Source organism: Moschus berezovskii, chromosome X (genome assembly GCF_049115385.1).
Source record: "Moschus berezovskii isolate FMDL1 chromosome X, NW_MosBer_1.0, whole genome shotgun sequence".
Taxonomy (NCBI): domain Eukaryota; kingdom Metazoa; phylum Chordata; class Mammalia; order Artiodactyla; family Moschidae; genus Moschus; species Moschus berezovskii.
In genome coordinates this window covers 97,087,115-97,100,379 of record NC_142488.1, presented here as the reverse complement: position 1 = coordinate 97,100,379, position 13,265 = coordinate 97,087,115, and the positions used below count along the sequence as shown (strand labels likewise).

General features: G+C 37.6%; 1 protein-coding gene across 3 annotated transcripts in view; it reads left to right on the top strand.

Annotated features, from left to right (window-relative positions):
* MORC4 (MORC family CW-type zinc finger 4) overlaps nucleotides 1-13,265 on the top strand; it is a 67,231-nt gene that overhangs the window by 28,605 nt on the left and 25,361 nt on the right. For all 3 annotated transcript variants that reach the window (XM_055438365.2, XM_055438364.2, XM_055438363.2), the window contains 2 exons: nucleotides 726-845; nucleotides 2,248-2,348. In XM_055438365.2, coding sequence (XP_055294340.1) covers nucleotides 726-845; nucleotides 2,248-2,348 — 221 coding nt within the window. The remainder of the gene's footprint in view (nucleotides 1-725; nucleotides 846-2,247; nucleotides 2,349-13,265) is intronic.

The window sequence follows — 13,265 nt, the reverse complement described above, 5'->3', positions numbered from 1 at the left end:
GCAGGATTAGTGTGCGTTGGTGGTATAGTGGTGAGCATAGCTGACTTCCAGCAGAATTATTGTCCTTTACTTTTGAAAGTGATTTTGTTCCTCGTGCTTTTGCTTTCATTGTGTTTTGCATGATTAGCTGGACATACCTTATTGCTTATAATTGTTTTGTGCTATGTATTTATCTAGTAGTAAATTAGGCAGTTAGCAAAGGTTAGGTAATGTTTTGTGTTTTATGAATTTTTAGATCACTGATGATACTTTGATATATTTTCTTATAGTCTTTTTATGCATATATTTATAGTACATGTTTTTCAGTGATACTTATTATTATATTCTGATCATTTTCTTATATTTCCAAATATTTTTCAAGGGCATAATTTTAAGAACTGTGTAACAGACTATGTGGCTACACTAAAATTTTTTAGTCATTCCCTTATTGTCAAACATATAAATTATTTGTTTTTTAAGCCATTATAAATCATTGCTAAATCTCTATAACTCATAAATCTTTATGGTCTTTTCTCACTATTTCTGTAGTAAATTCCTGAAATAGAATTACTTGGTCAAAGGTTAAGAATATTTTTAAAGCTATTGATACAGATTTTTAAACTGCTTTGTAAAAAGTTTGTACAGTTCATATACACTGGTGTTTTATGTTTTTTTGCTATAATATAATGCAAAATTTTGTGTGCTAAAGCCCCTGGTGTTTGTCTCCTTAATGATTTTTTTCTCAGAATAAGCAGGTGAAAATAACTTTTGGGTTCTCTTGCAAGAATAATAGCCAGTTTGGAGTAATGATGTATCATAACAACCGCCTCATAAAGTCTTTTGAGAAGGTGGGGTGCCAGGTGAAGGTGAGTAGTTAATGTTTCTTTGTCATAGAAGGCTGAAGAGAGTAGGAAGAGGATTTAAATTTTGCGGAAGTGATAAACTAATGAATGGTTTTTTACTGCCATCTTGAGATGGTTGTTAAATCTGATCCTGCAATTCTGTGTTATCATTGAGCTGTCTTATGTTTAGAAGCTCTTTCTACTTCTCATTCTTCCTAAATGTTAACCCAGGAGCTTTACTGAATGCATATTTTAGGTCACTGTTAATAAGAGGTAGAATGAGAGCACCAGCAACTCTGCCATGTGTATAAGTTTACTAATGTTTGAGGTAGTGCTTTCCGTTTTCCTGTGGAGACAGTAAGGCAGAATGGAAGATGCATAAAATTTAGTGTTTGATGACCAGGATTGGAGTCCCAGCTTTTCCAACTAAAAGCCATGTAACCTTGGCTAATTGTTTAATTTCTCTGTGGTTCAATTTTCTTACCTGTAAAATGGAAACAACAACAGTAGTTTTACTTGCTCTACCTACCTTAAAGTTTACAGGGTTGAGAGATTTAAATGGAATAAATCATGCAAAAGTGCATTATAACCGAAGTGTAGAAATATTACCATCATCTTCAAGTTTTAATGACAACTTAAAGTGGTTATATCCACAAGTATCCCATTCATCCCTATTTTATAGGTAAGATTACTAAAGCACAAAGAATGATAAGCTGCTTTATGTTACACAGTAGGACAAAGTTTTACATATGACCCAGGAGAGCTAGTTTGCAGCCTGTATTTCTTTTCATCATTGTATCATCTTTATACAACTTGTTTGTGTGCCAATCTAATTACACTTTGACTCAGTTTCTTCCATTAAAGAATACAAAAATGATTTTAAGTCCAAAAATATTTTGTATCAACTTGTAATTAATCACTACAGGTGTGATTCTTTCACAGTTGTTTGGTGACCTTACATATATAAAAATTCTTTTATTTTAATAGAATGTGATGATTACATAGCATCCTTAATTTTTTTCAGATGGAGTTTGGTTTTAGTTCCTTAGAACAGGAGTATATAACCTTAATTTTTTTTTTAGTATTATCATTCTTTGTTCAAATGAAATCTTATGGCAATCCCTTAATATAAAACAGATGAAAGTGCCTTGAGGTAGCATGGGTGAAGTAGAGTTTTCTTGGAAAATCCTAGGGAATCTATGGATCACAGTTTGAAAATCTCTGCCCTAAAATTTGGCAGAGGTTCCAATTCATTGTAATACTTGCAGTCTATTGGAGTAAATTCCCAGTGTTTCCCTAGATATTACTGGCCTTTCCTTGCCTGTGAATGTTATATAACCTTTCTGTTATAGTTTGGAATCAAAAGGAAGTGCCTCTAGGCAGTCAACATTAATGTAAGTGTTGAAATTACTATTTTTCTTCTAAGCCAACTCATGGAGAAGGTGTGGGAGTAATTGGAGTCATTGAGTGCAATTTCTTAAAACCTGCCTACAATAAACAAGACTTTGAATACACCAAAGAGTACCGGTGAGTCACTCCCAACCTGAGGTGTTTCTAATGGTTTGTTCAGATATGATTCTATTCTCTGAAAACTCTAAAATCAACTCTTAAAACAAGCCAGATAAGTTAACTGAGAATCCCTTCAAATCTATTTTCTAAGATTATAAATAAAATGATTTGATTTTTAAATTAAACCTCACTGATGCATGATGTATGGAGCCCAGTTGAAATAAACTTTAAAAATTATGGAAAGAGCATAGGGGTTATTTAGTAAAATACTTATGGTGAAACAGTTTTTTAAAACTTTTTATTTTGTATTGGGAAATACCTGATTAACAAAAAATGTTGTGATAATTTTAGGTGAACAGGAAAGGGACTCAGCCATACATATACATGTATCCATTCTCCCCCAAACCCCGCTCACTTCCAGGCTGCCACATAACATTGAGCAGAGTTCCATGGGCTATACAGTAAGTCCTTGTTGGTTATCCATTTTTAATATAGCAGTGTGTACATGCCCATCTCAAACTCCGTAACTTATTTCTTTCCCTCATCCTTCCCCTCAGCAACCATAAGTCTGTGAGTCTGTTTCTGTTTTGTAAGTTCATTTGTATCATTTCTTTATAGATTCCACATATAAAGGGTATCATATGATATTTCTTCTCTGTCTGATTTCACTCAGTATGACACTCTCTAGGTCCAACCATGTTGCTGCAAATAGCATTATATATTTCATTCATTTATTTTTAGGAGACAAAGGAGTTGTTAAACCCAGAGTATAATAGTTTGTTTTAAAACTTGTAGGGAGGGATAGATCATACATTCCTTCTTTCATCAAGTATTATGAGATATCCCCTCTGCCATTATGGACATAAGAAGGAAAGTTAAGAATCCTAGATGCCTGTGAACAAATGGGATGAGATATATGTCAATGCTGTGTGTGTGTTAAGTCACACACACAGCATTTAGTTGTGTCCAACTCTTTGTGACCCCATGGGTTGTAGCCCACCAGGTTTCTCTGTCCATGGGATTTTCCAGGCAAGAATCCTGGAGTGGGTTGCCATTTCCTCTTCCAGGGGATCTTCCCAACCCAGGGATTGAACCAACGTCATTTAGTTCTCCTGCATTGAAAGGTGGGTTCTTTACCACTGGCACCACCTGGGAAGCCCCTATATGTAAATAAGAAAGTTAAATACCTATAAAATAATTGTATTAATGAGGGTTGTATGCCAAATGGGAAGCAGCTTTAAATAAAGCGTATGCAGATGCTGATTGCAGCCATGAAATTAAAAGACGCTTACTCCTTGGAAGGAAAGTTATGACCAACCTAGATAGTATATTAAAAAGCAAAGACATTACTTTGCCAACCAAGGTCTGTCTAGTCAAGGCTATGGTTTTTCCCGTGGTCACGTATGGATGTGAGAGTTGGATTGTGAAGAAAGCTGATTGCCGAAGAATTTATGCTTTTGAACTGTGGTGCTGGAGAAGCCCTTGGACTGCAAGGAGATCCAACCAGTCCATTCTAAAGATCAATCCTAGCTGTTCATTGGAAGGACTGATGCTAAAGCTGAAACTCCAATACTTTGGCCACCTCATGCGACGAGTTGCCTCACTGGAAAAGACTCTGATGCTGGGAGGGATTGGGGGTAGGAGGAGACGGGGACGACAGAGAATGAGATGGCTGGATGGCATCACCGACTCTATAGACATGAGTTTGAGTGAACTCCAGGAGTTGGTGATGGACAGGGAGGCCTGGCATGCTGTGATTCATGGAGTCGCAGAGAGTCGGACACGACTGAGCGACTGAACTGCACTGAACTGAAAAGGAGTCAAGGAGGGCGTCACAAAGCAGAATACATTTGAGCTGAAACTTCAAGGAAAAATCGGAGTTTGCTAGGTGAACGAAGCGGGGGGAGGACATTCTAAGCAGAGGAAAGTATGTGAAAGGGCAAAGGGTGTTCTGAGAGTATGGAGAAAGAAAGTGTGAGGACTTTTGGTGTTGTTTTCCTTGAAATCTCAGTAGCAAATCTTTTGTTAGATTGGGGGGAAAGTAATTCCCCAAATCTTTTTTTGTTTTGTGTCCAAAATTATAATAAAATTAGTTAAAGGTTATGCCTTAATTTATATGAAACCATAAGAATTTTAGGTTTAATATTTGACAGACTGATAACTATTTGGATGACAACCTCAGATTAATTTCAGGGTAATTGGTTGTTGGTCCCTAGGGCTACTCAGTGATTATGATAATTGCCTGCCCTTAGTTTAAGTAAAATAGTCTTTTAAACATAAGTCTGGCCCATAATGGAGATCTTTGATTAGGACTTGACTCACAAGAATGAAAGTTTAGGAATGACATCAGTTTGGCAAAAGTCCAGAGCCGAGTCATTCTATTTCTCTTGAGTGAAAGGAGTAGTGAATTTCTGGTGATTAACTAAATAGTTGAGATTTGTGAAATCCAAATGTTAGATACTAAAACTATGTAACATTCTCTTATGTCATCTCTGCCACCCCCTGCATCTACTTTTTAAATTTTAGAGGTATTAGACCCTTGGTTTATGATGTTTCATTTCAGTATGATGAGTTTTAGGTGATGGCAGGGGAATCCAAATGGAGGTATTACATAGAGAGTAGGTTTATTCAGTTAAACATATGGGACTTCTGGCTTAAGTAGCTTAATATCTGCTGCACATTTTATTAAAAACAGAAAACTAGTATACTATCTTGCATATGGAGTCTTTTGAGGATGAGAAATTTGTATAACTCACCCCAATTCTGACATCATTTCCCTTTTCACTCTGTTTTATATTCACTGAAAAAAGTGTTTTGTTAATATATGAGGGAATTTGAGAGGGTGATTAGAGAAGATTGTCTGCCATCACAAACTCATCCTAAGAGTATTTATTATAGATTTCAAAACTGCTAAAAGAGGTTTCAGCCATCACACTGCTGGAATGTCTACAAATAAATCACTTGTAATATCACTTTTAATAGTTGTGGATATCAAGTTTCAGCTGCAACTACCAGGGCTCAAACTTACAACATTTTTAGAGTGAATTTCAGCTTAAGAAACACAATCAACACATACTAACTGAGCACCTCACTGGTGCATGGCACAGTGGCTAGGTTTTGTGGAATTTTTCAGAGATATTCGAGACACAGTTGCTGTCTTTGAGGAGCTCACAGTCTAATTGTGATGACAGATTGTCACCAACATGAAACAGCAATAAACTGTTAGATCATTTGGAACTAAGTGGTATGGTACAGGAAACATTTGCTGATAGAACAGATAAGGAAGGTTTTAAGTAAACAGTGTGACTTAAGATTTGCCTTAAAGATACAGGATTTAGAAAAGGGAGGGAGGGGAATTCCATTCATGGGGTCGCGGAGAGTCGGACACGACTGAGAGACTGAACTGAACTGAAATAAGGCAATGACAGAAACTCAGAATGGGAAGAATATGGGGAGTTGGGGATAAGGGGATGTAACTAGAGCGAAGGGGAATAGAGTCAGATGGATAGCATAGGGCCCTATCCTAAAGCGGGGGTTGGCAAATCTTTCTGTGAAGGGCCAGGAAATAAATAGTTTTAGCTTTATAGCTCTGTCACTACTACTCAGTTGTGCTGTAGTATGAAAGTACTCGATTCTGCTGTAGTATGAATGCAGCCACAGACATAAGTAAAGGAATGAACATGTCTGTGTTCAATACAGTTTTCTATACGAAAACAGGCAGCTGCCTGGATTTGGCCCACAGACTGTAGTTTATTGACCCCTTCCCTAAAGCCCCACTTCCCAAACTGTGTGCCAAGCTGTACATAATGAAGTCACAGGGGAGCCACAAGATATTTAAAATTTTTGAAGAGAGTCCAGTGGTACTTGACTCTTGCCTGTAAGCAGTGGAAATTGTTTTTAGTTGCTGTCATAACAAATTACCACAAACTTAGTGCCTTAAGACAACACTGATTTATTGGCTTAGAGTTCTGTAGGTTAGAAGTCCATCTCAGATCTCACTGGGCTAAAATGAAGGTGTTGGCAAAGCTGCATTTATTTCTGGAGGCTCTAGGGGTCAATCTGTTTTGTTGGCTTTTGGAGCTTTTAGAGTCTGACAGCATTCCTTGGCTCATGGTCCTCTTCCTCCATCCATATTCAAAGCCATCAATGATGGGTTGGGTCCTCATATCATATCACTCTGATGACCTTGCTTCTGTCATCACATCTCGTTTATTTTGACTCTTCTGCCTCAATCTTCCACTTTTTTTTTCTTTTTTCATTTTTTTTTGGCTGTGCCCTGGGGCATGTGGGATCTTAGTTCCCCAACAAAGTATCGAACCCATGCCCCCTGCATTGGAAGCGCAGAGTTTTAACCACTGGACCACCAGGGAAGTCCCCTCACTCTTCCACTTTTAAAGACCCTTATGACTGTATTAGAAATTCAAGATAGTCTCCCTATCTTAAGGACAGCTGATGAGTAACCTTAATGCCACCTGCGACTTGATTTCCCCCTTGAAATGTAACCTGATATATTCACAGGTTTCAGGGATTAGGACATAGACATCTTTGGAGGACCATTATTCTGCTATGACAGTCTGCTCTCCGGCCTCCTAAGATCCACTTACATCACACATGCAAAATACATCTGTCCCATCCCAGCATCCCCCAAAGTCTCAACTCTTAGAGCAACTTAGTCTAAGTTTTTAATGTCCTCAACTCATAATTCCCAAGTCTCATCTAAATCAAATATGAATGATACTGAGTCTGATGCATCTTGGGGTAAAATTCCTCTCCATCTGCAAATATATGTCTTAAAAAATTTTTTTTTTTGTATTTTGCTTCCAAAATACAGTGGTGGGACAGGCATAGGATACCAGTGTTCCAGTTCAAACAGGGAGAAAATTTGAAGGATAAAGGAATCCAGGCAAGCTAACTTCATTAAATTTCAAGACCTGGAAATACTCTTCTGGGGCTTTCAGCTCCACCCTTTGGATTTAAGGCTCTATTCTGTTCTCATGGCTCCACCCTCAGACTTGACTTTGCTTTTTCTTGAAGGATAGCATGTATTTATGTGTGTTTCCCAGGAGGCTCAGTGATGAAGAATCCACCTGCCAATGAAGGAGACGTGGATTCGATACCTGGGTCAGGAAGGTTCCCTGGAGGAGGAAATGGCAATCCACTCCAGTTCTTGCCTGGAGAATCCCCATGGACAGATGGGCCTGGTGAGCTATAGTCCATGGGGTCACAAAAGAGTTGGATGCAACTGAACACAAACACACACACAAGTGTGTATTTGTAGCTGAGTAGTTTCATCTTGTTTCAACTTGTTTCTTGACTGTAGAGTTTTAGGGGCCCAACAACCTTCTTTCACACTCTCTCTGTCCCTTTCAGGCCAATCTAGCAGGTTTTGTTTTTAGTTAATGTATTTATTTTAATTGGAGGCTAATTACTTTATGATATTGTAGTGGTTTTTGCCATACGTTGACATGAATGTCTTAGTATTAATGTACCATTCTCAAGAATCTTGTGGGTCTCAGGTATATATCATGGATATTCACTCATTCAGACAGGAGATTGTTGACAGATCTTTCTTAGTCCTATTTCTAGTCTTCTGCTGAGATGGTGGTGGAGATCTAATTCATATGTTCAGTCTTTTCAGAGAACTTTTTGTATGACTGAGTAATTTGACCTTTAATCTTCCTAAGATATTAGCAAAAGGTTGTCCAGCCACTGCCTTGGCTTTACATTTTAGCATCTTTTTCAATCTGAATAAGCTGAGACTTTCCAAAATCATTAAGTCCTGGTTCCTTTTTATTGAACAGTTCTTCCCTCAGTTTATTTCTTTCTTCTCACATTTTATGTAAGCAAGCAGCCACTGGACCACACTTTCAGCACCTTGCTTGGAAATATCCTCAACTAAATGTCCGGTTTTGTCATTTAGGAGTTCTGCTTTCCACCTTGTATTGGATCCAATTCTGCTAAGCTTTCTGCCACTACATAACAAGGAATACCGTCCCTCAAGTTTTCTAATAACATGTTGCTAATTTCCTTCTGAGCCTTTACCAGCAAAAATTTTAACATCCATAATTCTACTAACAAATCTGTTCCCAGTGACTTAGATATACTCTGAGGAAATTTGTATTTTTTTCTACCATGATCTGCACTTCTGAGTGCCCACCAGTGGGGTGTTTAACCTCCATATTTCTACAGTCTATTCAAGGCAATCCGGGCAATTTGTGTAATGTTCTTCAAATTCTTCCAGCCTCTGCCCCACTGCCCAGTTCCAAACCACTTCCACATTTTTAGGTATTTGTTATGCTAACACCACACTTCTAGGTATAAAAATGTTTAATTACTTTTGATTACGTCGTATCTTTGTGAATCTGGATTTTTTGTGATTACTGTGATAAAAAGCAAGCAATACACAAAAAATCAGCATTGAATAAGAAATTAGGGATGTTATGTACAATTTGATTCCAAGGTTTGAACAATTGTTCAATATCCAACAGGCATACCCATTCCATTATAAGTAATTGTGGCTATTTAAGATTGAAATAGAAATATTTTAATATATATATTTTCAGATGGACACTACATTTTAGTCCATACTTATTGTTTGTACATAACTGTTTAATAGTAAATGGAACTAGTACATATTTCTTTAGACCTAAGGGTGCTGTGAAAGACTTGAGACACTACAGGTACCATGAACCGACAGTTTGAGAACTTCTGTCTTAGAGGGACGTTGGCTAGAGTAGTTGATACTTTAGGCAATGAGAATTTATTGTTTATTCTTGAATAGAGGGGTGACTTGAAATAATTCTGTCTTAAGAATATAATACTTATATACTGCTCTATGGCTCATAAAGTGCTTTACATGAATTATATCAGTTGATAAACCTGGAAACAGGGTGCAGGATAGGTTAAAAGGAATTATATACTATTTGAGTAATCTCGGTGTGAGGTGAAGGTCTGAAATAAGACTGTTGTGAAAAAGGAAATATATGACAGATACTATGAAAAAAAGATTTAAAAATTTGGTGATATATTAATAATGGGATAAGGAAAATAAAGGAGACGAAGATTCAAAGGTCACTTTAAAGTCTTAAATTTAGTAGACTGGGATATTGGCAGATAGAATGAGATTGGGAAAAGGAACAACTTCGTGTAATGGCAATGGTTAGATTGTAGGGGATTAAGACAGGAGTATGAAGAGAAGATAGTGGATATAGACCACATATACCAGGATTGGGGAGGTGAAAGGAAAGAGATTAATAGAACAGTAGAATCAAACCAGGTTTTTGCAAGAAGGAATGGAGTTTCAAAATTCATGATAACGGTGTCTTGATTGAGGTGGTATTAATATTTACATGACTGTGAGCATTTGTTAAAACTTATAGAACTACACATTAAAAAGATAAATTTTACTCTATGTAAATTTCATATCAGTATTTTTTGCCCAAGTACATGAGAACAGAGGTTTATTTTTATTTGTTTGATTGAGATATAATTAATGTACCATAAATGTCACCATTTAAAAATGACTACTTTGTTGGTTTTGGTATATTCACAAAGTATGTACAACCATCATCACTATCTAATTCTAAAGCATTTTCATCATCTCAAAAATAAACATCTTGTCATTAGCAATCACTCCTCATTTCCCCTCCTCTTCAACCCCTGATGACCACATAATCTATATTCTTTTTTTCCTTTTTTTAATTGTGGTAAAATACACATAACATTACTATCTTAACCATTTTTAAATGTGCAGTTTGGTGGTATTAAGTACATTCATATTCTTATGCAACCATCACCACTGAAGGAAAGTTACATGACTCAAAATAGCCTGGAGTTAAAACTCCCCTCTGGGTCCTCCCCACCCTTCTATGCAAAACAAAGAACTTTCTCACCTGAAGGAAAAAAAAATGGACATTAAGGTTGATTAGTCCATCTCCCAGCCGGTCCAGCCTCTGGCCCATCTCCAGAATTCCTTGCCCCAGCCATTTAAAAGATAACTACTCCGAACAACCCTGGAGAAGAACAGGCCCCCATAAGACAGTAGATTTCCACACATGTGCCTATATATATACTTACTCTTTTCTTGGGTTAATGCAGCAGCTCATTAATCTGACTGCTGCCCCTTCTGGCCTCATTAAAGGTGATCTGTTCCTGTAAAGTGCTGTTCTTGTTCTTTTTCCGAAGCTCGCCTTCTCTAACTCCCTTACCGTATAACCACCATCATCTACAGAACTATTTTCATCTAGCAAAACTGAAATTCTGTACCTATTAAACACTCCTCATTCCCACCATTCTGCTTTCTGTCTCTATGAATTTGACTATGCTAAGTACCTCATGTAAGTGAAATCACACAGTATTTCTCATTTTGTGACTTATTTCACTTAACATAATGTCCTCAACTTGCATCTATGTTGTACATATGTCAGAATTTACTTTTTTTAAAAAGCTGAGTTAACTTTTTAAATATTCTTTTGTTTGTATGTACTATACTTTGCTTATCCATTCATTTATCAGTGGACACAGGTTGCTTCAGTGTTTTAGCTCTTAACAATTTATAGTCTGTTTTGTCTGATACTTATATTAAATAGCTACCCTTGCTCTCCTTTGGTTATTATTTACAGGGAATATCGTTTCATTTTCACTGTGTGTCTTTGTATGTAAAATTAGTCTCACATCAGTTCAGTTCAGTTCAGTCGCTCAGTCGTGTCCGACTCTTTGCGACCCCATGAACCACAGCACGCCAGGCCTCCCTGTCCATCACCAACTCCCGGAGTTTACCCAAATTCATGTCCATTGAGTCGGTGATGCCATCCAGCCACATAGACAGCATATATTTTGGTCTTTTTGTTAAAACCCATTTTACCCATCTCTCTGTCTTTTGATGGAGAGTTTAATCCATTTACATTTAAAGTAATTACCGATAAGAAAGGATGTCTGTCATTTTGCTGTTTGTTTTTTATACGTCTTATGTTTTGTCCTTCATTTCCTGTATTACTGTCTCCTTTATGTTTAGTTGATTTTTTTGTAGTGAAACATTTAAATTCTTCTCATTTCCTTTTGTGTATATTTATAGCTATTTTCTTTGGGGTTACCGTGGGGTTACATGATGCTGTGTGCAGAAGCAGCAAACAGAGATCAGAGCACAGATCCCCAGTGTTTGGAGGGAGAGGTCCTTTTTGCCTATTCTGGTTCCTGCAAGCTACTCTTGAAATGTGTGCATAGCCATGTGCCATGGGGCTAGGGTAGGAGATGGGTAACTACTACTGTGCTGAGAGCTGAGATTTCCCAATTTGTCATCCAAGCATTCTCCTGGAAATTACAAGCATTCGATAGACTCCAGAATTCCAAATGGTTACATTAGACAGGTTCTGCCAGTGTAAATGTTGTCTTTATGGGAAGGCAGATTCCTGCCTCCTACTCCACCAGCTTTCCAGAATCCCATGGAATCTTTTTTATTTATTTAACTATTTTTTAATTTTGGCTGTGCTTGGTCTTTGTTGTTGCGTGGGTCTTCTCTAGTTGCAGTGAGCAGGGGCTATGCTTCATTTGTCTTTGCAGTGCACAGGCTTCTCATTGCAGTGGCTTCTCTTGTTTCCGAGCAAAGGCTCTAGGCATGTGGGCTTCAGTAGTTGCATCATATGGGCTCAGTAGTTGTGGTGCATGGGCTTAGTTGCTCCTCAGCATGTGGGATCTTCCCAGACCAGGGATTGAACTGGTGTCCTGTGCATTGACAGGGGGATTCTTAACCACTAGACCACCAAGGAAGCCCCTGTAATCTTTTTTTAAAAGTAGATTTTAAATAAAACTTTAATAGAAAGCAAGAAATAATTCTTCATCTGTGACTTCAGGAAAAAATATACACATAGAGTTCGGTACATTGGTAAGTCAGAGGGGGGAATAAGAGTTTATAAGAAAGTTCATTTAATCTTCTCTGTGTAGTCAGAATCTAATATGAGCAAGGTGGAGTTAAGGAAGAATTCCTCTTAGAGAAAGGTCTACAAAATCTTTGGGGAGTTATCTGGGGAGTCAAGAGATTTTTTTTAAATACTAAATTTGTAGTATTTCAAGTATGTATGCACAGCTGTACATTAAGTTGTAATCCTGAATTGTAGAATTAAACAGAAATTAATCACTAGAAATTGCCAGTTTTTCAAAGTAAAATTCAGATTTTCTACACTTCATACTGTTTGACCCTGGGTCTGCTTTTGTTCATTTAAGAAGAGAGATAAAGGAGAAAGGGCAAGAGCCATAATTGGGGCATAGCCTCTACTAACAGCTGTGTCGTAGAAGGTTGAAGGGGACTTTGTTACCTATTGCTGCTGTAACTGCTGTGATCAGCATTTGGATAAAGAAGAACTATATAGACATGTTTTAAGTTACTGTTTGTTTGATTTGTAATAGGTAGGGTGTAGTATTTGATCCTCTGACTTTGAACTTGGTCCTGAATTGTTTATGTGTAGTGATCTGACAGTTGAATAACTCCCCAACTACTTATCTGCAGTGTAGTCTTCTGTCGTTGTCTCTAATGTCATTTCCCCTTACTGTGTTTCTAAAATGTGGAGAACACAGTAGTTTTTAGGACGTGTAACCTCAGATATGCAGATAACACCACCGTTATGGCAGGAAGCAAGGAAGAACTAAAGAGCCTCTTGATGAAAGTGAAAGAGGAGAGTGAAAAGGTGGCTTAAAACTCAACATTCAGAAAACTAAGATCATGGCACCAGGTCCCATCACTTCATGGCAAATAGATGGGGAAACAATGGAAACAGTGACAGACTTTATTTTGGGGGACTCCAAAATCACTGCAGATGGTGACTGCAGCCATGAAATCAAAAGACGCTTGCTCCTTGGAAGAAAAGCTATGACCAACCTACTGCTGCTAAGTCACTTCAGTCGTGTCCGAGTCTGTGTGACCCCATAGACGGAAGCCCACCA